The sequence below is a fragment of the Bufo bufo genome, chromosome 3 (assembly GCF_905171765.1).
Source record: "Bufo bufo chromosome 3, aBufBuf1.1, whole genome shotgun sequence".
NCBI lineage: Eukaryota > Metazoa > Chordata > Amphibia > Anura > Bufonidae > Bufo > Bufo bufo.
In genome coordinates, this window is record NC_053391.1 from 390,895,374 (window position 1) to 390,921,298 (window position 25,925).

At 43.3% G+C, this 25,925-nt stretch overlaps 1 protein-coding gene across 1 annotated transcript; it reads left to right on the forward strand.

Annotated features, from left to right (window-relative positions):
• The first annotated feature begins 117 nt into the window (after positions 1-117).
• LOC120995524 (CGRP receptor component) lies at positions 118-22,150 on the forward strand. The gene is made up of 6 exons (XM_040424789.1): positions 118-342; positions 4,967-5,003; positions 7,842-7,940; positions 16,337-16,431; positions 21,683-21,740; positions 21,964-22,150. Exons 1-6 carry the CDS (start codon positions 335-337, stop codon positions 22,105-22,107), a joined length of 441 nt encoding a protein of 146 aa, XP_040280723.1. The 5' UTR covers positions 118-334; the 3' UTR covers positions 22,108-22,150.
• Positions 22,151-25,925: the final 3,775 nt, after the last annotated feature.

A 25,925-nucleotide genomic window follows, 5' to 3' on the forward strand; every position in this document is an offset into this window, starting at 1 on the left:
GGTGGGGCGGCTGGTTTCTCAGCTCCACGCAGGATTGAGCCTAGAATGTATGGGCTGCTAGGAGAATAATCCAACCACTCTTGTGGTTAATTGACTGCATGAAGCGCAGCTCCCTGACAGGCTCTGCAGCGCTGGCAGCTGAATGCTCATGTTTTTATTAGGAGTGCTCTACTTCTGGTTGTGTAATGTTGTATACTGATACTGTAAACTACGCAGCTGAGCAGACCTATAGATAGGAATTCCGGGTTCGGAACCTTCCTCTCAGGCGGACCGTTGTATCAGGGGCTGGTTTCCGGGGGACTGGATATGACGGGACACAGCAGAGGCTCGCAGCATGGAAGTGTAAGATGCGCCGCTAGTTATACGGACGTGTGTAGGACAGTGACATACCAGGGCTCAGTGTGGAGTCGGACATCTGTTCACGGCTGCACACTGATATCCGGCATGGAATGCTCCGTTTTATTGGGGATTGTACTGCACACACACCACAAGCTTTGCTCTCACAGTTAAATCGTTTATCCCCCATCCAAATATTAGACTTTTCTGTTACATCCCACAAAAAGGTGATTTCTTAGGAAATAAGTGAAATAAATGCTGCTATGCCGAGATAATGTTAGGTATGGCGCCCCCTGGTGTGGATAAGAGTACCCAGGGGGTAGGGCTGGACGACAGGGCACATTTAGTAAGGCTACGTTCAAATCCGGCAGAGGACCAGCCTGCCAGAATTCGCCGGATACTGCAATAAACCGCAGGATCCCCATCAACTATAATGGGATCCAGCAGAGATCCAGGAAGACATGCCGGCTTGTCCACCAGACAAAAAGTCCTGCATGCACAACTTTTTGTACAGCCGAAAGCCGACGTTTCCTCTGGAAAGTGTCCGTATCCCGTCAGAACGCTTAAATGGGGACCCATCCGTCTACCCATGGCATAATCTCTAATGGGGAAAGCCACCTCAGGTGCTGTGGTTACAATTGACCGCAGCCTCTGAGAGGTTAAATGTCTGTGATCGGCATTATCGCCCCGGGGGTGTCTTCTGTGTGAAACAACAGGCACTAGGCGCCATCTTTAGGATCCGGCTAGACGGCGATGTGTTGCACGACAAAAAAGGCTACAGCTACATGTCAACATGTGCAGCGCAACTTCTTGTAACAGAAAAGTTGCACAACTGTTTTTGTCATGATAGTCAATGGTGTCACAAGGCAACATACTGCAACGCCACAGCCGCAAAAAAAACCATCCAAGGCAGAGCAGTCACAGCATGCGACACCACTGACAATCATCACATAAAATGCCGGTGGGCCAGACTCTTAAAGAGACCACATGCACCGTACGTGTTTGGGGGTGATTGGAATTTTTTATACTTTTAAGGCTAATCTACTTTCATACTTGCGTTCAGAGCGGATCCGTCTGCATTATATTTCACAAAAAAGTGTGAAAGTTATTCAGACGGATCCGTCCAGACTTTGCATTGAAAGTCATTGGGGGACGGATCCGTTTACAATTGCACCATATTGTGTCAACTTCAAACGGATCCGTCCCCATTGACTTACATTGTAAGTCTGGACGGATCCGTTTGACTCCGCACGGCCAGGCGGACACCCGAACGCTGCAAGCTGCGTTCAGGTGTCCGCCTGCTGAGCGGAACGGAGGCCAAGCAGGGCCAGACTGAGGCATTCTGAGCGGATCCGCGTCCACTCAGAATGCATTGGGGCTGTACGGATGCGTTCGGGGCCGCTTGTGAGAGCCTTTAAACGGAGCTCACAAGAGGAACCCCGAACGCAAGTGTGAAAGTGTTGTTTTATATTTTATGAACATGAGATTGTTCGCTTACACCATACACAGCAATAATGACATATTGCTGTCAATGTTGACCTCTCCTGTCCTCAGGAGAGGTCAACATCATGTCGGCAGAGGTCCGACACACTGGAATGGAATGTCAGACCCCCACTTTTTTTGCGTTCCGTATACGGAACCATTAATTTTAATGGTTCCGCAAAAAAAACTGAACGTACTCTGTATGCATTCCGTTTCCGTATTTCCTTTCCGTTGAAAGATGGAACATGTCCTATTATTGCCCGCAAATCACGTTCCGTGGCTCCATTCAAGTCAATGGGTCCTCAAAAAAAACGGAACACATACGGAAATGGATCCGTATGTCTTCCGTATCTGTTCCGTTTTTGCAGAGCCATCTATTGAAAATTTCATGCCCAGCTCAATTTCTATGTAATTACTGTATATGCCAAACGGAACAGAAATGGAAACACAACGGAAACAAAAAACGGAACAACGGATCTGTGAAAAACGGACCGCAAAATACACTGCTCAAAAAAATAAAGGGAACACTTAAACAACACAATGTAACTCCAAGTCAATCAGACTTCTGTGAAATCAAACTGTCCACTTAGGAAGCAACACTGAGTGACAATCAATGTCACATGCTGTTGTGCAAATGGGATAGACAACAGGTGGAAATTATTGGCAATTAGCAAGACACCCCCAATAAAGGAGTGGCTCTGCAGGTGGTGACCACAGACCACTTCTCAGTTCCTATGCTTCCTGGCTGATGTTTTAGTCACTTTTGAATGCTGGCGGTGCTTTCACTCTAGTGGTAGCATGAGACGGAGTCTACAAGCCACACAAGTGGCTCAGGTAGTGCAGCTTATCCAGGATGGCACATTAATGCGAGCTGTGGCAAGAAGGTTTGCTGTGTCTGTCAGCGTAGTGTCCAGAGCATGGAGGCGCTACCAGGAGACAGGCCAGTACATCAGGAGATGTGGAGGAGGCCGTAGGAGGGCAACAACCCAGAAGCAGGACCGCTACCTCCGCCTTTGTGCAAGGAGGAACAGGAGGAGCACTGCCAGAGCCCTACAAAATGACCTCCACCAGGCCACAAATGTGCATGTGTCTGCTCAAACGGTCAGAAACAGACTCCATGAGGGTGATATGAGGACCCGACGTCCACAGGTGGGGGTTGTGCTTACAGCCCAACACCGTGCAGGACGTTTGGCATTTGCCAGAGAACACCAAGATTGGCAAATTCGCCACTGGCGCCCTGTGCTCTTCACAGATGAAAGCAGGTTCACACTGAGCACATGTGACAGACGTGACAGAGTCTGGAGACGCCGTGGAGAACGTTCTGTTGCCTGCAACATCCTCCAGCATGACCGGTTTGGCATTGGGTCAGTAATGGTGTGGGTGGCATTTCTTTGGAGGGCCGCACAGCCCTCCATGTGCTCGCCAGAGGTAGCCTGACTGCCATTAGGTACCGAGATGAGATCCTCAGACCCCTTGTGAGACAATATGCTGGTGCGGTTGGCCCTGGGTTCCTCCTAATGCAAGACAATGCTAGACCTCATGTAGCTGGAGTGTGTCAGCAGTTCCTGCAAGACGAAGGCATTGATGCTATGGACTGGCCCGCCCGTTCCCCAGACCTGAATCCAATTGAGCACATCTGGGACATCATGTCTCGCTCTATCCACCAACGTCACGTTGCACCACAGACTGTCCAGGAGTTGGCAGATGCTTTAGTCCAGGTCTGGGAGGAGATCCCTCAGGAGACTGTCCGCCACCTTATCAGGAGCATGCACAGGCGTTGTAGGGAGGTCATACAGGCACGTGGAGGCCACACACACTACTGAGCCTCATTTTGACTTGTTTTAAGGACATTACATCAAAGTTGGATCAGCCTGTAGTGTGTTTTTCCACTTTAATTTTGAGGGTGACTCCAAATCCAGACCTCCATGGGTTGAAAAATTTGATTTCCATTTTTTAATTTTTGTGTGATTTTGTTGTCAGCACATTCAACTATGTAAAGAACAAAGTATTTCAGAAGAATATTTAATTAATTCAGATCTAGGATGTGTTATTTTTGTGTTCCCTTTATTTTTGTGTACTAAAAAAGCCATACGGTCGTGTGAAAGAGGCCTTGTCCTGAGGATAGGGCATCAGTATTGGAAAACTAGACATCCCCTTTAATAGGTATATTACAGTGGCAGGCCTGGAAGCCTTCACAAGGCACCAGGTTGCCATGACAACTGATCGGCAACTCATTTCATCACTTGGATGGTGTGATCAGAGGACGCCCCTTATCTAGCAGCGCATGCCTCTTAATAATTGTGGCACATCTTTGCATGGATCTCCACTGAAATCTATGACAGGTTCCTGGTGTAGATTATAAGGAATGTAATGGACCACCTGTTCTGGCCCCACTTTGAAAAGTGGTGAGCAGTGATTAAAACCCCCCAAAAATGGCAAAGTTTTGTGCAACAGCAGCCCGTGCCAAGGTTTGTGACTTTTTCTGGAGCAGAGGGGATGATAAATCGATGTACGTGTCACAGAATCTGATTATTATGTAATAAGTGTACCCACCGTGTATAGAAAATCAGGAGCACAGCCTGTTCAGGGGGCACCTCCTGGGGTGCAAGAGGACCCACCACATATACGAATCAGTGTAGACTGCAGCACTCCAAATTCTCATAGGTAGGCTGCTTCTATGGGACAGTGACTTGTTTTAGGCTTATTGCACACGAACGTGTGCGCTCCGTGGCCGTATTGCGGATCCGCAATACATGGGCACCATTTTGTGTGCATTCCGTATTACGGATGCGGACCCATTCACTTCAATGGGTCCGCAAGTCCGGAGATGCAAAATGGTGCAGAACCTAACCCTGCGGGAGCACTACGGACTCGGAGTGCTTCCGTGGGGTTTCGTCCCGTACTTCCATTCTGCAAAAAGATAGAACATGTCCTATCTTTTTGCAGAACGGCCGGATTGCGGACCCATTAAAGTGAATGGGTCCGCGATCTGTTGCGGCTGCCCCACGGTGGGTGTTCGTGCATTGTGGCCTGCAATTTGTGGGCCGCAGCAGGACCATGGGGTGCACACGTTTGTGTGCAGGAGGCCTTACAATGATTTGCATCTCTTCATGTCTCTGTACAGTAATCTGATCTTATGTATTTGTAGGAAGGATGCAAATGCGGCTCTGCTGAGCAATTTTGAGGTATGTACTTACTGTGGGCTGAATGGTCTTTAGTTTGGATGAGTCTTTGGGGCAAATTTACTGTTGAAATGGTAACTGCATGTTTATACGGACTGCCGGAAGCTGTCATAAATGAGGCGCAGCATCCGGCAGTGCGCCTGGTTATCATAGACCAGCATATGCCCCTTATTTTTAGGTTTTATATTGAGAGACTTGCATAATGAACAGATCTGCAATAAAGTTGCTCTTTCTGAATCGCAGGCAGTGATTTGGGTAATTGGAGAGATCTGCTGACAGACCTGCAGAGATGTCTCTGGTGACTACTGTAGGCTGATATATAGATTGTTTCCCCCCCCCCCTCCTTTCCTTTAGTAGGATGCCCTCCCATTTGTGCAAGAAATATACAGACATTGATCAGTCAATCACCAACACCCAAGTCGCTTGTGTGTGTAAGGCCTAGTTCACACAGTCAGTGATTGTGAGCCAAGTCCAGGTGCAGATCTTTCCATTATATCCTGTCTGTGTGTAGACTCTGAATACTGCTTTTGGCTCACAATCACTGATCAAGCACTGGGGGTCATTTTTTAAAGCTCGTCTAGTGTAAAAATAGTCGTAAAGGGCATGTATGCAAATGTTTTAACGCTTGCGCGATAATTTATTGTTCCATGGTCAGTACGCACAGCCTGCCATATATGTTTATACTACGGCAGCATCTGGGGACAGCTAAGGCTACTTTACCTCTAGCTTTTTAGTTTTCCGGTACTGAGATCCGTCATAAGGGCTCCATACCGGAAAAAAAAGGCTTCCATTTTGTCCCCATTCATTGTCAATGGGGACAAAACTGAACTGAACAGAATGGAAAGCTCCAAAATGCATTCTGTTCCGTTTAGTTGAGTTCTCAGACGCAGAGCAAACCGCAGCATGTTGTATTTTGCTTTCCGTCCTAGGATGCGGAGCAAGACGGATATGACCCCCAATGCAAGTCAATGGGGGCGGATCCGTTTTCTCTGGCACAATCCGCCACAATAGAAAACGGATCCGTCCTCCATTGACTTATAATAGAGTTCATGACGGATCCATCTTGGCAATGTTGATGATTATACGACCGGATCCGTTCATAATGGATGCAGATGGTTGTATTATCAGTAACGGAAGCGTTTTTGCTGAACCCTGCCGGATCCAGTAAAAACGCTAGTGTGAAAGTAGCCTAAGACTAGTGTAAAAAGCCTTCTTAGTAAATAGATTTTAGCAGTCTAAGGGAATATGCAATCTTGTGGACTGCAGCAGTGACTGACCAGGTAAAATCAGTCAGTAGTGCTACAAAATGTCTCTATGTAGCCTTAGAGCCGGGATGGCCAACCTGCGGCCCTCCAGTTGTTGCAAAACTACAACTCCCAGCATGCCCAGTCTGCTTACAGCTATCAGCCTACAGCAGGGCATGGTGGGGGTTGTAGTTTTACAACAGCTGGGGGGCCGCAGGTTGGTCAGCCCTGCCCTAGCTTGTATAGAGCGGCAGCATGAATACTCAAACAATGTTCAGTAAGGTTTTTTTTTTTGTTTTTTTTGCGATGTACAAACCAAACATAGAGCGCTATGCTGTCTGTAAGGGAAAAATACTGATTGAAAATATATGTCCATGAAAATACTGCATTTGACAGGAATCTGATTCCATCCCAGCCCCACTGTACCCATTCAGTGGAACTCCCTGCCACAGGACCCTCACAATTGCTCCTAAATATTGGCAAGTGACCAAAAATTCTTAAAAAATATGTAGGTAATTTTGTGATGACACATTCCCTTCAAAGGGCTTGTCTGCTTATCCTCAGGATAGGTCATCATTATTGCCGTAGATCGGCGGAGGGCTGACTCCTGACACCCCGCTGATAAGCTGCTTGAAGAAAAGGCCAGACTCGTACAAGCGCTGTTTTCTCTTCTCTGGTCACCGGCTCGCCGTCAACATTGCTGAGGATAGATCATCAATATAACAAAAGCGGACAACACCTTTAACGTATTTTAGGCCTAGTGGCCAGTGTGAAAACTGCAGGATTATGTACCGTACATTTTTTAAATATAGATAGTGACATGGAAAAGTAAAAAAAAAAAAAAAAACCTCACTGAAAATTCTAATAAAACATATACAGTTGAAACCAGAAGTTTACATACACTATATAAAAAGACACATATGCATGGTTTTCTCAATATCTGACCTGAAATCAGAATAAACCTTTCCTGTTTTTGCTTAATTAGGATTACCATAATTATTATTATTTAACAAATGCCAGAATAATGAGATGTTTTAGGGCATTTTTATTACTTTCTGCAAAGTCAAAAGTTTACATACATATCATTAATATTTGGTACCATTGCCCTTAAACTGTAGTTGGTCGGAAATTGGGCCCATTCCTCCTGACAAAACTGGTGTAACTGAGCCATGCTTGTTGGTCGCCTTGCTCGCACCTGCCTTTTCAGCTTTGCCCATACATTTTCAATACCATTGAGATCAGGGCTTTGTGATGGCGACTCCAAAACATTTCGCATAAAACAGGTCATTATCTGATGATACATTCTCTTTAATTTTTTTAAATTATCCCCTATCCACTTGATAGGGGGTACCTTTTAGATTGGAGATCATGAGAACAGGAGGCATGTGATCATATCTCAGAAGTATGGTCTATTTGGTTTAATGCTGTCGTGTACAATTGCTCTTGATGATATTGTCCAAAAATTTATTGTAAAAATTTTGAGGGAGAAATATGGAATCCTTCCAATGTGCAGGGCTGTATGAAAACCATTGCTGTTTGACATCTTATTCATTGAGTTTTAATAGACATTGCATTCAGTATCGTGTCTGTGTTAAAGGTATTTCAGTTACTTACTGACCTAAAAGCTCAGCAAAGAGATGGAAGAAAGAACAAGAACAGTGTGGGCCAGCAGAATCTCAATACCATCATGTATGAGGTGAGCTTGGCATTCCTGGGTGGGTGTTTCTGGAGTCCCTATAAGTGTCATGTGTTAGCATTGTGGGAATAGGCATGAGGTTCACACTTTAGGGCGGGGATCAGCAAAGTTCTGCACTCCAGCTATGGTGAAACTACAACTTCCAGCATGCTTGGCTGTTCTTGGAACTCCTATAGACACGAATGAAGTATGCTGGGAGTTGTAGTTTAACAACAGCTGGAGTGCCGGAGATTGCTGACCCCTGCTTTAGGGTGTATTCACATGGGATGGATACGCTGCGGATTTGCCTATTTACTTACGCAAATCCACAACATTTTACAGCACCAGCAAAGTGGATGAGATTTTGAAGGGGTTCTCCAGGAATATAAGAAAATAAAATTACTAAAAATACTTATTTATAATGGCTTGTTTTGTCTGGGGAGCAATCATTAGGAAAAACAAAATGGACGCTGTCTTATTAGTACACACAAAACCTGGCGTAATCACACAGGAGGACAAGTTACCTCACAGCAGTGAATTAAAGAGCTGCCTCGTCCTCCTCTCTGCTCTGCTTATCAGGGATTATGGTCCTAAATACAGATGATAAGATCTTCAGCAAAATCTCTGTAGGAATGGAGTTCACGAGGAGACATGAAGTAGAGAGAGGAGGTGGGGGTAATGAGCAGCAGCACTTCTATACAGTCTCCATTACCACAGCCTGTCCGTCCTCTCTGTACTTCATGTCTGCTCATGAACGCCATTCCTACAGAGATTGAGCTGAAGATGTTATTATCTGTATTCAGGATCATAATCCCTGACAAGCAGAGCAGAGAGGAGGATGAGGCAGCTCTTTAGCTCAGTGTTCAGAAGTAACTTGTCCTGCTGTGTGATTAGGACAGGCTTTTTGTGTTATAATAGGACGGCGGCCATTTTATTTCTCCTGATGATTGCTCCCCCAACACAATGAGCCATTATAACTAATGTAAGGTATTAGGGAATATATTTATAATAAAATAATATTTAAGTATTTTCATTTTACTTAATTCCCGGAGAACCTCTTTAAGAAATCTCATCCAAACACTGCAAAAATAATCTGCCGCATAAACTGACATGTGGTGAAGATTTTACATCTGCAGTATGTCAATTTGTGCTGCAGGTTGCCACCATGAATCAGCTATGCACATTTGCCATCCGTTTGAGCCATTTCCGTCTGAGATCCATTTTTTTAGATGGGAAGGCAGGACTTTTTTTCATCTGAAAAAAAAAATCTTAGGTGGAAATGGCTCAAACAGTTGACATAACTGCATAATTGATGTATTTCTTTTTCTTGTCAGAAGAACGGACAAATAACGGTGATGTGAACTCTCCCTAATATGGGAGGAAAAAGAACTATACAAATGAACTCTTGCTGATAAGTTAGTCTTTTGTTGTGCCCCAAGTTTTTCAGTAGAGGGCGCCCTATGACTGTGGGGATTCATTTACTTTTGCCATGTGTCACAGCTGTGTCATTTGGTTATCAAATATGTAAAAAGTCCTGAAATAAACTCTAGTGTTAGGCTACATGCACACGACCGTTGTGTGTTTTGCGGTCCGCAAAACACGGATGGCGTCCGTGTGCGTTCCGCCATTTGCGGAACGGCACGGAGAGCCTGTAATATAACTGCCTATTCTTGTCCACAAAGCGCGGACAAGAATAGGACAGGTTATAATTTTTTTGCGGAACACGGAACGGAGCAACGGATGCGGACAGCACACGGAGTGCTATCTGCATCTTTTGCGGCCCCATTAAAGTGAATGGGTCTGCATCCAAACCGCCAAAACTGAGGCTTGGATACGGACCAAAACAGCGGCCGTGTGCATGAGTCCTTAACTGAAGCCAGCAAGCTAGATGTTATAAAATTTTTGTGGTTTTTATAAAATTCTGTTAAAGTGTTTCGGTAATAGAGCTTTTTATTGCCTGTTTTTTTCATTATGCAGATGAAAATAATTTACCAGTATACCTTTTTACAAATTGATAGTAAGCACATATATCATATTTTTCACTTTATAAGACGTACCTGATTATTAGACGCATTTAGGTTTTAGTGGAGGAAAATCTGAAAAAAAATATTTTTCATCAGTTCTCAGTTTAGACAGCCCAATCTTTATCAGACCTCAAATCAGACCCCCAATTTGTATCAGACCTCAAATCAGACCCCCAATTTGTATCAGACCTCAAATCAGACCCCCAATTTGTATCAGACCTCAGATCAGACCCTCAATCTGTATCAGAACCCTAAACCTTATTACACCTCTGTTCAGGCCCCCCAATCTTTATCAGATCTCCCAACTTTATCAGTCCCCTAAACTGTATCAGCCGCCCCCAAACAGACCCCCAAACTTTCCGACTGCAGATCAGACGCCTAGTCCTCTTCAGAACTCAGATCAGACATAAAATAAATAAATTAACTTACCTCTACTGCTCAGGACCGCGCTCTTCCTGCATTCGCCGCTCCTTGGTGTTCTCCTGGGGCCTGAGCTGCATTGTGACCTGGCGATGCACGGGGTCATGTCGTAGAGCACACACTATACACAGTCAGGACAGTGCAGCGTGGGGCCTGGAAGAAGGGAGCGGTAAGTATAGCCAATGCTAGCAGCCAGGGCCGGCTCCAGATTCATGTGGGCCCTTGGACGATAAATCTCAGTGGACCATCTTGTGGCATTTGTCAAATGTCACCACGGCATCTGAGAGTGTTAAAAAACAGAAAGCGTGGGCTTCCTGCTCAGACGCGCCTTACCCCAGCAGAGATCAGAGAAAGCACCCTGTTGTAAAAATGAGCCACAGCCTGTACTAGGCTTCTAGGCTCATTGTTAGTATCAGTGATGGCCAGTTCGCATTGTTCGCCCGCGAACACATGCGGGCTGCCATCTTTTCTCACAAGTCTGGCGAGGCAAAAGTAAGCCCTTACCTGTGCCTGCGCCGCGAGCTGGTCTGAAGAAAATGCGGTCACCGGGAGCAGGCAGTTCTGAGAACAGCCGCCGGGGGCCTTCATCAGGCTGTTCTCGGAACTGCCTGCTCCCAGTGACCGCATTTGTTTCAGACTGGCTCGTGGCACAGGCACAGGTAAGGGCTTACCTGTGCCTCGCCGGACTTGTGAGAAAAGATGGCAGCCCGCATGTGTTTGCGGGCGAACAATGCGAACTGGCCAGCACTGGTTAGTATATCCCAGTTCAGGCACTAGGTGGCAGCACTAAACTGTGATATAGTGATTTCTATAGAGAATAATGGAGCAATTTCCATTATTCTGCATAAGTTGCAATCTGATGAAAAGTAATTTAAAAAAAGTAAAAAAAAAACAAAAAAAGGTTTCAAAATATAAAAAAAAAATTAAAATGTAAAATCACCCCACTTTCCCTAAAAATGAACAAAAAAGAATAAAATGATGGGCATCGTCGCATGCAAAAACACCCATACCATTAAAATATAAAAAAAAAGTTAGCCCATATGGTGAAGGATGCAACAGAAAAAAATAAAAAATAAAGGCTGATTTGCAGTTTTTTTCATCACTTTATGTCCCAAGAAAATTGAATAAAAAGTGATCAAGTCATACACACCCCAAAATGGTATTAAAAAAAAAAAAGACAGATTTCCCTCAAATGAGCCCCCACACATCTCTGTAGACATAACTATAAAAAAAGTTATGGGGGTCACCGGGGAGCAGGGGTTCTGTTAGGGTTGCCACCTTTCCCAACAAAAAATGATAGTTACACAAATTAAAAAGGTTGGTGTGTCTATTTAAGTTTTATTTATGTTTCATGTTAACCTGCTGCACATATATTATGGCTAAAAACCTCAGTAGTAGTTTCCCACATATTATGCATTTAATTTTTTATTTTTTTTTAGTAATTACACATTTATTTTGTGCCATACATTTTTTTTACAATTACAAAAAAATATATATAAAATGATACTTCTGCTGTATAGGAATACCTAATACATTATTAATATTTATTATTAAAGCGCCATTCATTCCATGGCGCCATACATATGATAAGGCGTGCACATACATAATACAGACAATTGCACTAAGCATAAACAAGACGCGTTACAAACTGGTACAGAAGGAGATAGGGCCCTGCCCGTGAGGGCTTACAATCTACATGGTATAGGAGTAGGACACATGATAAACTACTATAAAGGTTTTTCTAGCACAGTTTAGCATTGAGTTTCATAGCTCAGTAGTTAAGGTTCTTGCCTCTAATGTAGAAGGTTGTGAGTTCAAATCCCAGCAGAAACATTTCAGAAATAGAGGCTAAATTAGACTTAAATATACTGGGTGTCCCCAAGCATACTGATAATGCTTGGGGATACCCCCTTCATGTTCATAGCACTGACTCCATATATGGACATAGCCATATATGGAGTCAGAGGAAGAACTCTTAGGCCTCTCTCACACTACAGTATGTCGATTTCAGTGTTTTGCGTTCCGTTTTTCACGGATCCGTTGTTCCGTTTTTTTTGTTTCCGTTGTGTTTCTGTTTCGGTTCAGTTTTTCCGTTCCGTTTTTCCGTATGGCATATACAGTATACAGTAATTACATAGAGAAAATTGGGCTGGGCATAACATTTTCAATAGATGGTTCCGCAAGGATGGATATGGAAGACATACGGATGCATTTCCGTATGCATTCAGTTTTTTTTGCGGACCTATTGACTTTAATGGAGCCACGGATCGTGATTTGCGGCCAAATATAGGACATGTTCTAGCTTTCAACGGAACAGAAATACGGAATGCATACGGAGTACATTCCGTTTTTTTGCGGACCCATTGAAATGAATGGTTCCGTATACGGAACACAAAAAACGGCCCGCAAAACGGAAACAAAAAACGGTAGTGTGAAAGAGGCCTTAAGCCGAGAACTAGAGTCCCGACTGTTCAGTAACTAACACTGGGGGATTCCCTGTACAGGATCTTCAGTAGCACTGTGGGATTCCCCATACAGCGATCGTCAGCATAGACCTGAGTGGGCCCCCTAGGAGCAGTGGGCCCCGGAACTTGACCAAGTTTGCCGGTTGCTGACCCCGGCCCTGCTAGCAGCGCTACACTCCCTGCGCCTCTAAAATACTAATGAGCGCTTCCATAAATGTAATCACTCATTAGTGATTTAATCACTAATTTAGAAGATGAACTGCCATTTTTCCCACTTTTGGGGGGAAAAAAGTGTGCCTTTTATAAAGTGAAAAATTTGGTGTGTAATACATATATATAATTGTTAAATATATTTCAGAAATCGTGGTTATCTATGCAAGCGGCTGTGAAGTGGCAGCTGACAAATCTTACTATGAAGACAACCTCTATGTACAGTTGAAACCAGAAGTTTACATACACTATATAAAAAGACACATATGCATGTTTTTCTCAATATCTGACCTGAAATCAGAATAAACCTTTCCTGTTTTGGTCAATTAGGATTACCATAATTATTATTATTTGCCAAATGCCAGAATAATGAGAGAGAGAGAGAGAGAGAGAGAGAGAGAATGTTTTAAGGCATTTTTATTACTTTCTACAATGTCAAAAGTTTACATACACTAAGATTAAGATTACTATGCCTTTAAACAATTCTGGACTGCCCATATGATGTCATGTGTTTGTTGGCAACATCTGAGTTATTAGAGACACCTGTGGATGTATTTAAATGCACACCTGAAACACACTGCTTCTTTGTGGAGCATCATGGGAAAGTCTAAAGAAATCAGCCAAGATATCAGGAAGAGAATTGTGTACTGGATCAACCTTCAGTGCAATTTCAAGATACCTGAAGGTGCCTCGTTTATCTGTACAAACAAGATGGGAATGTCCAACCATCATACCGCTCAGGAAGGAGACGGGTTCTGTGTCTCAGAGATGAACGTGCTTTGGTCTGACATGTACATATCAACCCAAGGACAAAAGCAAAAGACCTTGTGAAGATGATGGCAGAAGCTGGTAAGATTGTGTCAATATCCACAGTGAAACGAGTACTGTATCATCATGGGCTGAAAGGCCACTCTGCCAGGAAGAAGCCATTACTCCAAAAGAAACAAAAAAGCCAAATGTTTGCAAATGCACACAGGAACAAAGACCTACATTTTTGGAGACATGTCCTGTGGTCTGAGGAAACTAAAATTTAACTTTTGGCCATAATGACCAGCGTTACGTTTGGAGGAATAAGGGAGAAGCCTGGGAACACCATCCCAACTGTGAAACACAGGGGTGGCAGCATCATGTTGTGGGGTTGTTTTGCTGCAGGAGGGACTGGTGCACTTCACAAAATAGATGGCATCATGAAGAAAGAAGATTATGTGGAAATACTGAAGCAACATCTCAAGACATCAGCCAGGAAGTTAAGGCTTGGGCGGAAGCATACTGCCAAACTGGTTACAAAGTGGCTTAAGGATAACAAAGACAATGTTTTGGAGTGGCCATCAAAGCCCTGATCTCAATGGTATTGAAAATGTATGGGCAAAGCTGAAAAGGCAGGTGCGAGCAAGGCGACCAACAAACATGGCTCAGTTACACCAGTTTTGTCAGGAGGAATGGGCCCAATTTCCGACCAACTATTGTGAGAAGCTTGTGGAAGGAGATCCAAAATGTTCGACCCAAGTCATCCAGTTTAAGGGCAATGGTACCAAATATTAATGAAATGTATGTAAACTTTTGACTTTGCAGAAAGTAATAAAAATGCCTTAAAACATTATCTCTCATTATTCTGGCATTTGGCAAATAATAATAATTACGGTAATCCTAATTGACCAAAACAGGAAAGGTTTATTCTGATTTCAGGTCAGTATTTGAGAAAAACGTGCATATGTGTCTTTATATAATGTATGCAAACTTCTGGTTTCAACTGTATATGTTTTATTAGGGCATATGGGTGTCATAACTAGGCGGCCCCTGTTGAGACCCCCCCACCTCTGCCTCAATGAGCCAGACCACAGAGCTGCTCTGATGGACTCTGAGATTAGCTCTTCAAGCACAGGAATAAACCGCAGCAGTTAAATCAGCAATTACTGAATAAACGTGGAGTTTTATTCACAGAACGTACCATGTTTAAACTCGTAGGCTGGACTTGGATGGATTGTAATGTTGCATGTTCTGTGAATAAAAGTCCACATTCGCTCAGTAACTGAAGATGTCTCTGCTGCGATTTATTACTTTGCTCGCTCTTGTGGGGTTCAGAAAGCTGGAACCTGTCACTGCACCGTGAGATTATTAATGGACACATTATTCAAAAGTAACTGCAGCCAAAAATACATAACTTCCTTAGGTATCATCAGCAATGCTCCTTAACTAGGAACACTAGCCATTTAGACAAACTTCTGACCTCCTAGAGACATCCAAATTTTAATTAAAACAAGCAGCACCAGCGCATCAGGACCGATGTCCGCACTGCTTTTAGGAACAATCTTGGATCCCTTCATCAAGGTGTGATATCCAAACACCTAGTGACTGTGCAGGTACTGAAATGACTTCTGCGGGAGGTTAATACGTAGCAGATTACCTATATTCTGCGTTGTGACACAAACAACCGGAAATGTTACCCCGTAGGGGACAGGATCCGCAGTGTGCAGCTGCCTTAGATTCTATTGAATAATGTCTATGTGTAAGCTTGCTGTAATGGCAAGTATCCTGATTATGTGTCAGTAAAAAAAAAAATCATGTTAAAGGGGATCTCCAGCTTTTTAGGACTTTTTAGCATAATTACCTGCTCCCCACCACTCGGTTTCGGGTTCTTTCGCTCACAGCTGCAATCGCTACACTCCAGTCCTTGCTTGTAAACTTTAGGCACAGATGGGGGTCACAGTGACAGGCTGCAGGGGTGACATGTCCAGTCCGTTCCAGAAGTGTCCAAGCAGTGAGCAGAGCACAGATAATGCAGTGGCGGACTGAAATGGCTTAGGTAAGTATTCTTTCCTACACAGGTCAGATGGGGGGCTGAAAAGTGTCCAAAAAGCTGGAGAACCCCTTTAACTAAAGAGCAAACAACACTTACCTAGTGATGTCCTTTTTTTTTTTTTTTTTTTTTTTTTGCTGCAGATCCACCTATTCCCAGCCTCTTGTTCTGTAATCCTAGATGGCCGCAGCACTTCTCAGTCTATCTGATGCACACTGTATGTTTGGTAGTCCAAGACACTCCCTGAGCAGTGGCGGCCAATCCAAGTGCAGCAGGCAGTGTCTTGGACTAACAAATGCACAGTGTGCATCAGGTAGTCTGAGAAGTGCGGCCATCTTGGATGATGGAGGAGGAGCCTGGGAACTGGCGGATCTGCAGCTGAAAAGGAGGGCACCATGTAAGTGCTCTGTTTGCTCCCCAGTTAATGTTCTTTTTCCCTTGAACCCGAGGGTTGCTTTATAATACATTTTTATAACTTTTCTTAATCGTTTTTTTTTCTAGACCCTAAAATGCCTGTCTAACAGTCCCTGTCAAAAGCAAAGTCCTGAAATAGTGCAAAAATTCCTAACTGCCGTGAAAGAGCATAAGCTAACCAAGTAAGTGCTCAGTGGTTAACTGGAGGCTTAAAAGGGTGGTTTCACATCCAGTCTTTGGTGTTTTTGTGACATCTTGCATTTTTTTGTTCCAGATGTTTGATGAAAGTCTATAGGAATTATTAAACACTGTTTTATTCAGTATTTTACATTTTAGTTGTGTTTTTTGGGTCAGTGGCATTTAAAAAAATTTTTTCACAGCATGCTCTGGGTGTGGCGTTTCCTCCAACAACCGCCCACCGCCTCATTTTCTGGAATTTTTTCCCATAGACATACATTTTGTTTGTTTGTTTGTTTTTGACTCTGTTTGAAAAAAACACAATTGGCAATGTATGTTGCGTTTTTACATTGCATTTATTTATTTATCTTTTTCATACTGATGTACAAGGCAAGTGAAATCAGAGGGGAGTACAAACTTTCCTGTAGAAAAACGCATGGTTTACAAAAACAGCATAAAAGATGGATGCGCAAAAATACACTCTTTGTGATAAAAGACAGCAGAAGGCAGGTGTTTTTGGATGTTTAAAAAACAAACAAAAAAAAACACATACTAAAAACATAATGTGGCAGCACCCTAAAGGGGTTGTAATTCTTTCTATGGAACAACCTCTTTAGTTGTAACAATACAAAGTCATAAATTTAAAATGTACCTAAATCATAAAGTATATTTTTTTAATTGGCATAATAATGATTTTTGCAATATATTTTATATATAGAGTTTATTGTTTTAGTAGCTAAATAAACCTCCAAACTCTGGCATTTCCTAAAGTGAAGTCAGTGAATTCTGACTTCTTCAACATGCGCTGCAGTGAGTACTGACAGGAGCACACATCGATGCTCCTGCATGTGACCTCCACTGAAAGGTGGGTAGCACTGGTGGCTTGCAGAATTGGGTCCTAGGACATCATCTGCATGACGTTTGTGCACATATGTTCTCCCCACATTTGTATTTCCTCCGGGTACTCCGGTTTCCTCCCACACTCCAAAGACATAGATTGTGAGTGTGACACTAATGACTGTAAATCGCTGCGGAATATGTCAGTGAGTAAAATAAATAATGATAAATGAAGCTCTGCCATAGAGCAGTGGAGCGATGACAGGCCGGAGCTCTGCATAGTACATCACTGCTCCTAAAGCCTGGCAAAGCACATTGCTGCAGGGTATCCTGCACCGATGTTTTGTGAAGGGTTTTCAGTGCCCACTGCAGCACATATTGGAGAAGTCAGAATCTGTATCGCAGCATATACAGTATGTCTATGGTGTACAGATTCTGTAGCGCTTCAGTAAGGCCCGAACTTCGGGGGCCTGTTTGGCTACTAAAACTTTAAAATATATTAATAAAATATATTACAACAATCCTTATTTATGTTATTTCTAATAGTTTAAAAAAGGGCATCTGTCAGCAGATTTGTACCTATGAATCTGGCTGACCTGTTAAATGTGCGCTTGGCAGCTGAAGACATCTGTGTTGGTCCCATGTTCATATGTGCCCGCATTGCTGAGAAAAGTGATGTTTTATTATATGCAAATGAGCCTCTAGGAGCAACGGGGGCGTAGCCATTACACCTAGAGGCTCTGCTCTCTCTACAACTGCTGTACATGCGCTTACGTGTTGCGTGTTTCTGACACACAATACATCAGTGCAATGTTTTCAACCTCCTCCTCCCAAAATGGTCGCATAGATAACATAATAAAAATTAGAGACAAGTAATAAGCTCAATCTAAATACATGATTATTTATTGGTTTTATAATACCTGTCATGATATAAATATGTCGAATAAGTCTCCAAAACTTCTATGTATAACAGTTCTAAATATTCCCCATATGACCATGGAATAAAGCAATCATTTCAAAATTCCAGTCATGTGACTTTGTCACAGGGGAATCCTCCAGAAACCTGGTCACATGATTTTGAGGTAGGTAGAAAGTGACCATGCAGGTTGCATTAGTACCTCTAGCCCTGGGGCCCATTTCTAGGCATATGCCCAGAGTCCTTCACCACTGCCTGGTGAGCACAGTGCTTGCATAGATACATTATACAGGGTGGCCCATGAAAAAGTATGACAAAATGACGAATGGGCAAGTGGATTATTTTTTTTTTAATTACCCACAAGTCCCAATAGATGCTGAAAGTGGTCCCTGTTCAGGTCTCTGCATCTTTGGGCAGCTCGGATTATGTTGGCTGATACTGCTTGTGATGCTGCGGATAGTGTTTGTCATGTTTTCTTTGTGTTCATCCAGGGGATGTGGATTGTTAGCGGACACTTTGATTCCCCCACAGATAAAAATCACAAGTGGACAAGTCTGGGGAACGTGGTGGCCATAACCCCTTTCTCACAGTTCGCTCCTCCGTAAACAGTTCCTGTACCCGTGCTAGTGAGTCCCGTGAGGCGTGGCATGTTGCCCGTCTTGTTGGAAAAAGCAGGACATTTTGTTTCTTCTGCAGCATCACAGTTGGAGAGTGCAATGTTACAACAGCCCAGTTGCCCACTGTTGTAACTTGATACAGAGACTGCTGTGTAGTTGGCAGGAGAGGGAGAATGGCACAGAGCAGTACAGGAGAAAGAAGAAGGCACTCTGGCTTTTCCCACCCACCTTAGCTACTCTTTCTCTTGTTACCTTCCCCAGTGCTGGTCTCTCCTGTCCTCTGCACTCCCCTTTAGCCTCTTTTGCTTCTCAGGTGATGTTTTCGACTTTTCGGTCTTCTGCTCCCTTCTGCCTGCTGCATCCCAACACCAGTCTCCCCAAACACATACACAAGAGAAACAGAGGGGCAAACAGTAGGAGCACACAGGACAAGTAGACTCCAGGTACATGAGAGAAACACAAACAAGGAGGGGACAAACCAACATCGAGGGTAGGACATAGCCTTGGATTTAAGGGGGGCACAAGACTCTATTGCCCAAGAGCCAACGTGGACCTGAAGCCGACCCTGAAAGGCGGTAATTGTGCTGGTGGTTCCGATATTAAGATTTATTTCACGCTTGCCACAAAAGACTTTTGGCGTGCCATGTGGTGTGCTGTGATTTGGAGAGAATGCCAAGGCAATCTGCCTGCTCTTTAAGAGCTATCTAGCACGCCATATAAACCGGAACAAATGATAATCCGAAGCACAAATCTTTCTAAGTGAAACGTTGCCTGTTGAATATCAAATCTTTGACCCTTTTTTTTATTTTTTTTCTCGCATGCCTTTCCTTCACAGCACAAAAGAAACTGTCATTACGTTAATACCCTGCAAATCTCTGGCGTGGCAAGCACCCAGTTAGGCTGAAGATACTGCGCAGTGCTGCACATTTAGATCCCGCAGTGCAGCACGCGACTTCATTGCAATCGAGCTTGACAATAAAAATGACACAAGAAAAATTGTCCTTGACTAGGTTTCTTCCAATGTATTAATCTAAATGTAAAATTCCAACCTCCTTGGCTGTTCGTCTGTATAATTTGGATTTAAAAGTAGAAAATCCAGTCCTGTCCTGTGTGTTCTCATTAGAGGGACGGCTATTGCTTTAGACATGTATCTTGATATTTATACACTTGTTGAGATTGATCCACTGAAAACCTTCTGACCAGAAAAACAGAACAAATTGATCACAGCATCACAAAATGTGACGTTTATGGGGGTGATCCTGCCTTAGTCAATGTATGTCTCAGAATATAAAGTGCACATATAAATATCCCCCTAAAATTTCCATTGGACAAAGTACATTTGTACAACATATCTGATCCATAGTCGTAGTAACCATTGTATGGGGTTAGTCAGGGCATGGCTTACCAGGATATACATATTCTTTTCAGAACCTTACTGTGAGAACTGTGTAGAGGAATGCGATTGCCCGCAGCAGACCCAATATTCAGTCTAGATCCCAGTGTTCATACCCTCAGACCATAGCTCAGTCCTCAATATTTAGACCATTAGAACTCAATCGTGACAATTTGGGACTATTGATAACTATGCAGATAGTTGTAGACATTAATTCTCTATGATTATATAGTGGAATAGTGAAATAAAATGACTTAACAGGGTTGTCACGTTTTAAAGGAGAGTTCCAATTTTGGGGGAAAACTGCAGGGAGGCAGTTAAAATACTTATAAAAAATTACCTTCCAAAGCCTCCCCCAATCCAGCACCTCTGCTCGGTCTTCTCCACTGTTCTGCAGCTGTGATGTAATGTTTTGGCTGCAGTGGTGATGACCCGTATACTACTGCAGTCAATCACGGACCTCAGCAGTATATGTTTGATACCAAACTTTGTGGCTACCTGCCTCTTTGTGCTGTAGATAGGGTTCCCAGCCCCGTCGTCAGCCTCAGCAGTATATGCCACAAGACCACTGCATATCTGCAGCCTCGTGGAGAGGACGGAGCGGGGACTGCGGAAGGTGAGTTTAACTTTTTTATTTTTTTTGATTTTAACTGCCTCTCTGTAGTTTTTCTCCCCAAAATGCCAACAAATTGATGAAATTTGGGTGAGTAGAATTCGTCAGATTCATAGTAAGGCTTCATGCACACGGCCAATGCAGGGGCAACGTCGGTGCAGCGGCCGGGACGGATCGAGACCCATTCAACTTGAATGGGTACGTGATCCATCCGCACTGCAAAAAAATAGAACATGTTTTTGCGGTGCGGAGGTACAGACAGAAACACCATGGAAGCACTCTGTAGTTCCATGCCTCCTTTCCGCACCACAGCTCCGGATTGCGGACCCATTCAAGTGAATGGGTCCACATCCGTGATGCGGGGAGCACACGGCCGGTGCCCGCATATTGCAGACCCTGTTTGCGGGCCACAATACAGCCACGGCCGGGCAACGGCCTTGTGCATGAGGCCTAAAGCTGTTTGTTATTTGGCATAGCTCAACATCTGAGGACTGGCGATTAAAGGGGTATCCTGGTTACAAAAAGTTATCCCCTATCTACAAGAGCGCCAGACATAGCCGAGTACAGCAGTCACCAATCTCTGGCGCCCCAATAGAGATGAATGGTGTGGCGGCGTGTACTCTGACCAGCCACTATTTCGGATGAGCTCCTTTGGGTCTAGCTCCTCCCCCCCTTCCCTGTTCTCGTGATCAGCAGTAGGACCCCCGCCGATCTAATAGTTATTCCCTATCCTGTGGATAGGGGATAACATTTTGTAACCGGAATACCCCTTTAAGCTACTACATTATCTAAGTTACCACAATGTACAAATGATGCATCTCCAAAGAAGCAAGCTCCAAGTCTGCTGTGTTCAGAAATAATAATTGTTCCATTTCCACAGAGCGGAAAAACTGCAGCTTCTTAACCACCGACCTATGACAGCAGTAGAAATTCAACTGGTATGTACAGATTTATTGTGGTCTGTCTATTGTGAGTGTTACATGGTTTATGACAAAAGTTTATCTGCACTTACAGTAGGCTAAAGAGATTTAAACTTTGTCGATCTTGTTATAAAAGTCGAAATACAGCAATATTGATGATGGATTTACCAGACTCCTGAAATATGCAATTTGTGGCTGCAATAAATTCCTTTAATTTCTGCCTATTCATGTTTCTAAATAGATGGTGGAGGAAAGTGAAGAAAGGCTGACAGAGGAACAGATTGAGCAGCTCATTCAGACGATCACTAGTATTCTTCCTGGTGACCCAGAAGCTGAGACACAAGAGCAAACTGAAATGGAAGAAGATGACATTCCACAAGAATAAGATTTAGGCTACATGCACACGACTGTATGTGTTTTGCGGTCCGCAAAAAAAAAAAAACGATCTGTTTTTTTTTTTTTGGCGGATCCATTGTAACAATGCCTAAAACGGACAAGAATAGGACATGTTCTCCTTTTTTTTGCGGGGCTACAGAACGGACATACGGATTCGGATAGCACACGGTGTACTGTCCGCATTTTTTGTGGACCCATTGAAATGAATGTGTCCGCATCCTATCCACAAAAAAAACGGAGCGGACACGGAAACAAAATAAGTTCGTGTGCATGAGGCCTTAAACTGTCATTTCATATTTTTTCAAATAGTGTGCGTGTTTTTGTAATGCACTTTATTAGGGAAATATGTTAATTTTTATTATCATTTATTATTCTACTGGAAGCTGAAGACGCCAGATAACTGTGTGATGCAGAGGCCTCTCAGCCTGCCTCTGGCCTACCTGTCCTAGCCTCTGCCTACCTAAATATGCATTATGCCAGTGTTATCCAATACATTCCAGAACTGTAAGGGTTACATAGCATCATAAATCAATATAATGCTATGTGACCCCCAGCAGCGCTGGGAGGTCAGGCCGGGAGCTGCATTGCGGACTCGCTGCGGGAGGAACGCTCGTCTGCAAGGGGCCTAAGACTAATGTGATCCTGCAGTTTATGTGCTACCAGCACTCCTCTCTATCTTCCCAGCGCTGGAGAGATAGGCATAGGATGGTGGCTGCAGCAAGTGGGAACTGCGGCCCTGAGCCTCTACCTGTCTTCCCAGCACTAACTAGAGAAGTGCTGGGAAGACAGAGGGGAACGCTGTGGAGTTGGCAGCAGATAAACTGCAGAATCACGTTAGTATTAGTAAGCGCTGTTACATATTTAGGGAGGCAGAGGCTAGGGAAAGGAGAGCAGAGGCAGCCTAAAAAGCCTGCCTCTGCATCATACAGTTTTTCTGAGTGTAGAATGCTGAAGACTGATTCTCCTCAGCTGGATCTAAGGGAAGTCTTTACATACAGTTTTGTAATTCTAAATTTACATATTTCCCTAATAAAGTGTATTACATAAATTCTCAGTGTCCCCTATACATTAAAATAATGAAATGACAATTACACTGTAAGAGTTCCTAAATGCCTGTTCCAAAATATACTATGTCTTGTGCCCAGTGTGAATAACCCAATTGTATTCCATTAAAAACAGAATTATAATTTTGCAGCTGGGCAAAATATTATAGGAAACCTATTTATATTTTCAATTCTATTTATTTTGTTAATAATAATTGACTATTCTATGAACCAAACCAGTTCTTCAAGGGGTTCTGCACTTTGTTTAAACTGATGATCTATCCTCTGGATAGATCATCAGCATCTGATCGGCGGGGGTCCGACACTCGGGACCCCCGCCGATCAGCTGTTTTAGAAGGCAGCGGCACTCCAGCAGCGCTGCGCCCTTCTCACTGTTTACCGCTGGCTCAGTGACGTCAAGACTACTATCAACTGGCCTGGGTGGGGCTAAGCTCCATTCAAGTGAATGGAGTTTAGCCGCGCCCAGGCCATTTGATACTAGTCGTGACGTCACTGGGCCAGCGGTAAACAGTGAGAAGGCCGCGGCGCTCCTGGAGCTGATCCCGACACCCAGGACTCCCGCCAGAGGATAGATCATCAGTTTAGACAAACTGCAGAACCCCTTTCAGTTTAATTTTTTTAAGTTGCTTTTGTCAAAGCGGTTCTCTTATGTGTATACCCAAATTCAATTATTATTCACGTGCACATATTGGCATATAGGATATACAAAATCTAAATTATAGGTGTGTTAAACACAATTTTTTTACTTTTATTTTGGAAACCTTCTAGAAGAGTAAATAATACTCAGACATTATCTGTTAAGCAGTAGGGATGCTGAAAAGGAGCATGTTCTCTAGGTGCCTGGCCTGCTTCAAAGGCCATACGTTTACTGTGGCTTACAGTCTATCATTTATATGCCCTTCTCATAGTTCTGCTTTTAAAATGCTTATTCAGCACACTCTGGTATTTAAAGTTGTTACTAGGAAATCATTAAAAAGCATAGCAGCCACCTCTAAATGTCAGGCCACAAACTATTCTGGACAGACTATTAAAAAGTGAATTAAAAGGTTCTTCAAAAGATTTATGGTATCATGGTGTTTTATTCATTAACTTGTGAAATATTTTTATATCCATAAAATTTTGACTTATTATTTAGAAGCTTTAGAGGTATTTTAACCTCTAAAAGACCAGGTCAATTTTCATTTTTTCATTTTTTTTTTTTTTTATCTCCATGACTTCCAAGAGCCATAACTTTTATACTTTTCCATTCACACAGCTTTATTATGGCTTATTTTTTGCAGACAAGTTGTATTCTTTTAAGGCATAATTTCATTTACTACAGTTGCAAGAAAAAGTATGTGAACCCTTTGGAATGATATGAATTTCTGCACAAATTGGTCATAAAAAAAAGTCACAACAATAGACAATCGCAGTCTGCTTAAACTAATAACACACACAGAATTAAATGTTGCCATGTTGCCATTGAACACACCATGTAAACATTCACAGTGCAGGTGGAAAAAGTATGAGAACCCCTAGACTAATGACATCTCCAAGAGCTAATTGGAGTGAGGTGTCAGCCAACTGGAGTCTAATCAATGAGATGAGATTGGAGGTGTTGGTTAAAGCTGCCCTGCCCTATAAAAAAAACACACCAGTTCTGGGTTTTCTTTTCACAAGAAGCTTTGCCTGATGTGAATGATGCCTTTCACAAAAGAGCTCTCAGAAGACCTACGATTAAGAATTGTTGACTTGCATAAAGCTGAAAAGGGTTATAAAGTATCTCCAAAAGCCTTTCTGTTCATCAGTCCACGTTAACACAAATTGTCTATAAATGGAGAAAGTTCAGCACTGCTGCTACTCTCCCTAGGAGTGTCCGTCCTGTAAAGATGACTGCAAGAGCACAGCGCAGACTGCTCAATGAGGTGAAGAAGAATCCTAGAGTGTCAGCTAATGACTTACAAAAGTCTCTGGCATATGCTAACATCCCTGTTAGCGAATCTACGATACGTAAAACATTAAACATGAATGGATTTCATGGGAGGGTACCACAGAGGAAGCCACTGCTGTCCAAAAAAAACATTGCACAAGAGCACCTGGATGTTCCACAGCAGTACTGGCAAAATATTCTGTGGACAGATGAAACCAAAGTTGAGTTGTTTGGAAGAAACACACAACACTATGTGTGGAGAAAAAGAGGCACAGCAACATCAAAACCTCATCCCAACTGTGAAGTATGGTGGTGGGGGCATCATGGTTTGGGGCTGCTTTGCTGCGTCAGGGCCTGGACGGATTGCTATCATCGAAGGAAAAATGAATTCCCAAGTTTATCAAGACATTTTGCAGGAGAACTTAAGGCGATCTGTCCACCGGCTCAAACTCAACAGAAGATGGGTGTTGCAACAGGACAACGACCCAAAGCATAGAAGTAAATCAACAACAGAATGGCTTAAACAGAGGAAAATATTCCTTCTGGAGTGGCCCAGTCAGAGTACTGACCTCAACCCGATTGAGATGCTGTGGCATGACCTCAAGAAAGCGATTTACACCAGACATCCCAAGAATATTGCTGAACTGAAACAGTTCTGTAAAGAGGAATGGTCAAGAATTACTCCTGACCGTTGTGCACGTCTGATCTGCAACTACAGGAAACATTTGGTTGAAGTTATTGCTGCCAAAGGAGGTTCAACCAGTTATTAAATCCAAGGGTTCACATACTTTTTCCACCTGTACTGTGAATGTTTACATGGTGTGTTCAATAAAA

What these genes read in the sequence shown, in the direction of transcription:
- LOC120995524 (XM_040424789.1), top strand. An exon ending in CTCTGCTGAGCAATTTTGAG is followed by an intron (nt 5,004 to 7,841) that starts GTATGTACTTAC and finishes TCTGTGTTAAAG; the next exon opens with GTATTTCAGTTACTTACTGA. An exon ending in AAAGAGCATAAGCTAACCAA is followed by an intron (nt 16,432 to 21,682) that starts GTAAGTGCTCAG and finishes CCATTTCCACAG; the next exon opens with AGCGGAAAAACTGCAGCTTC.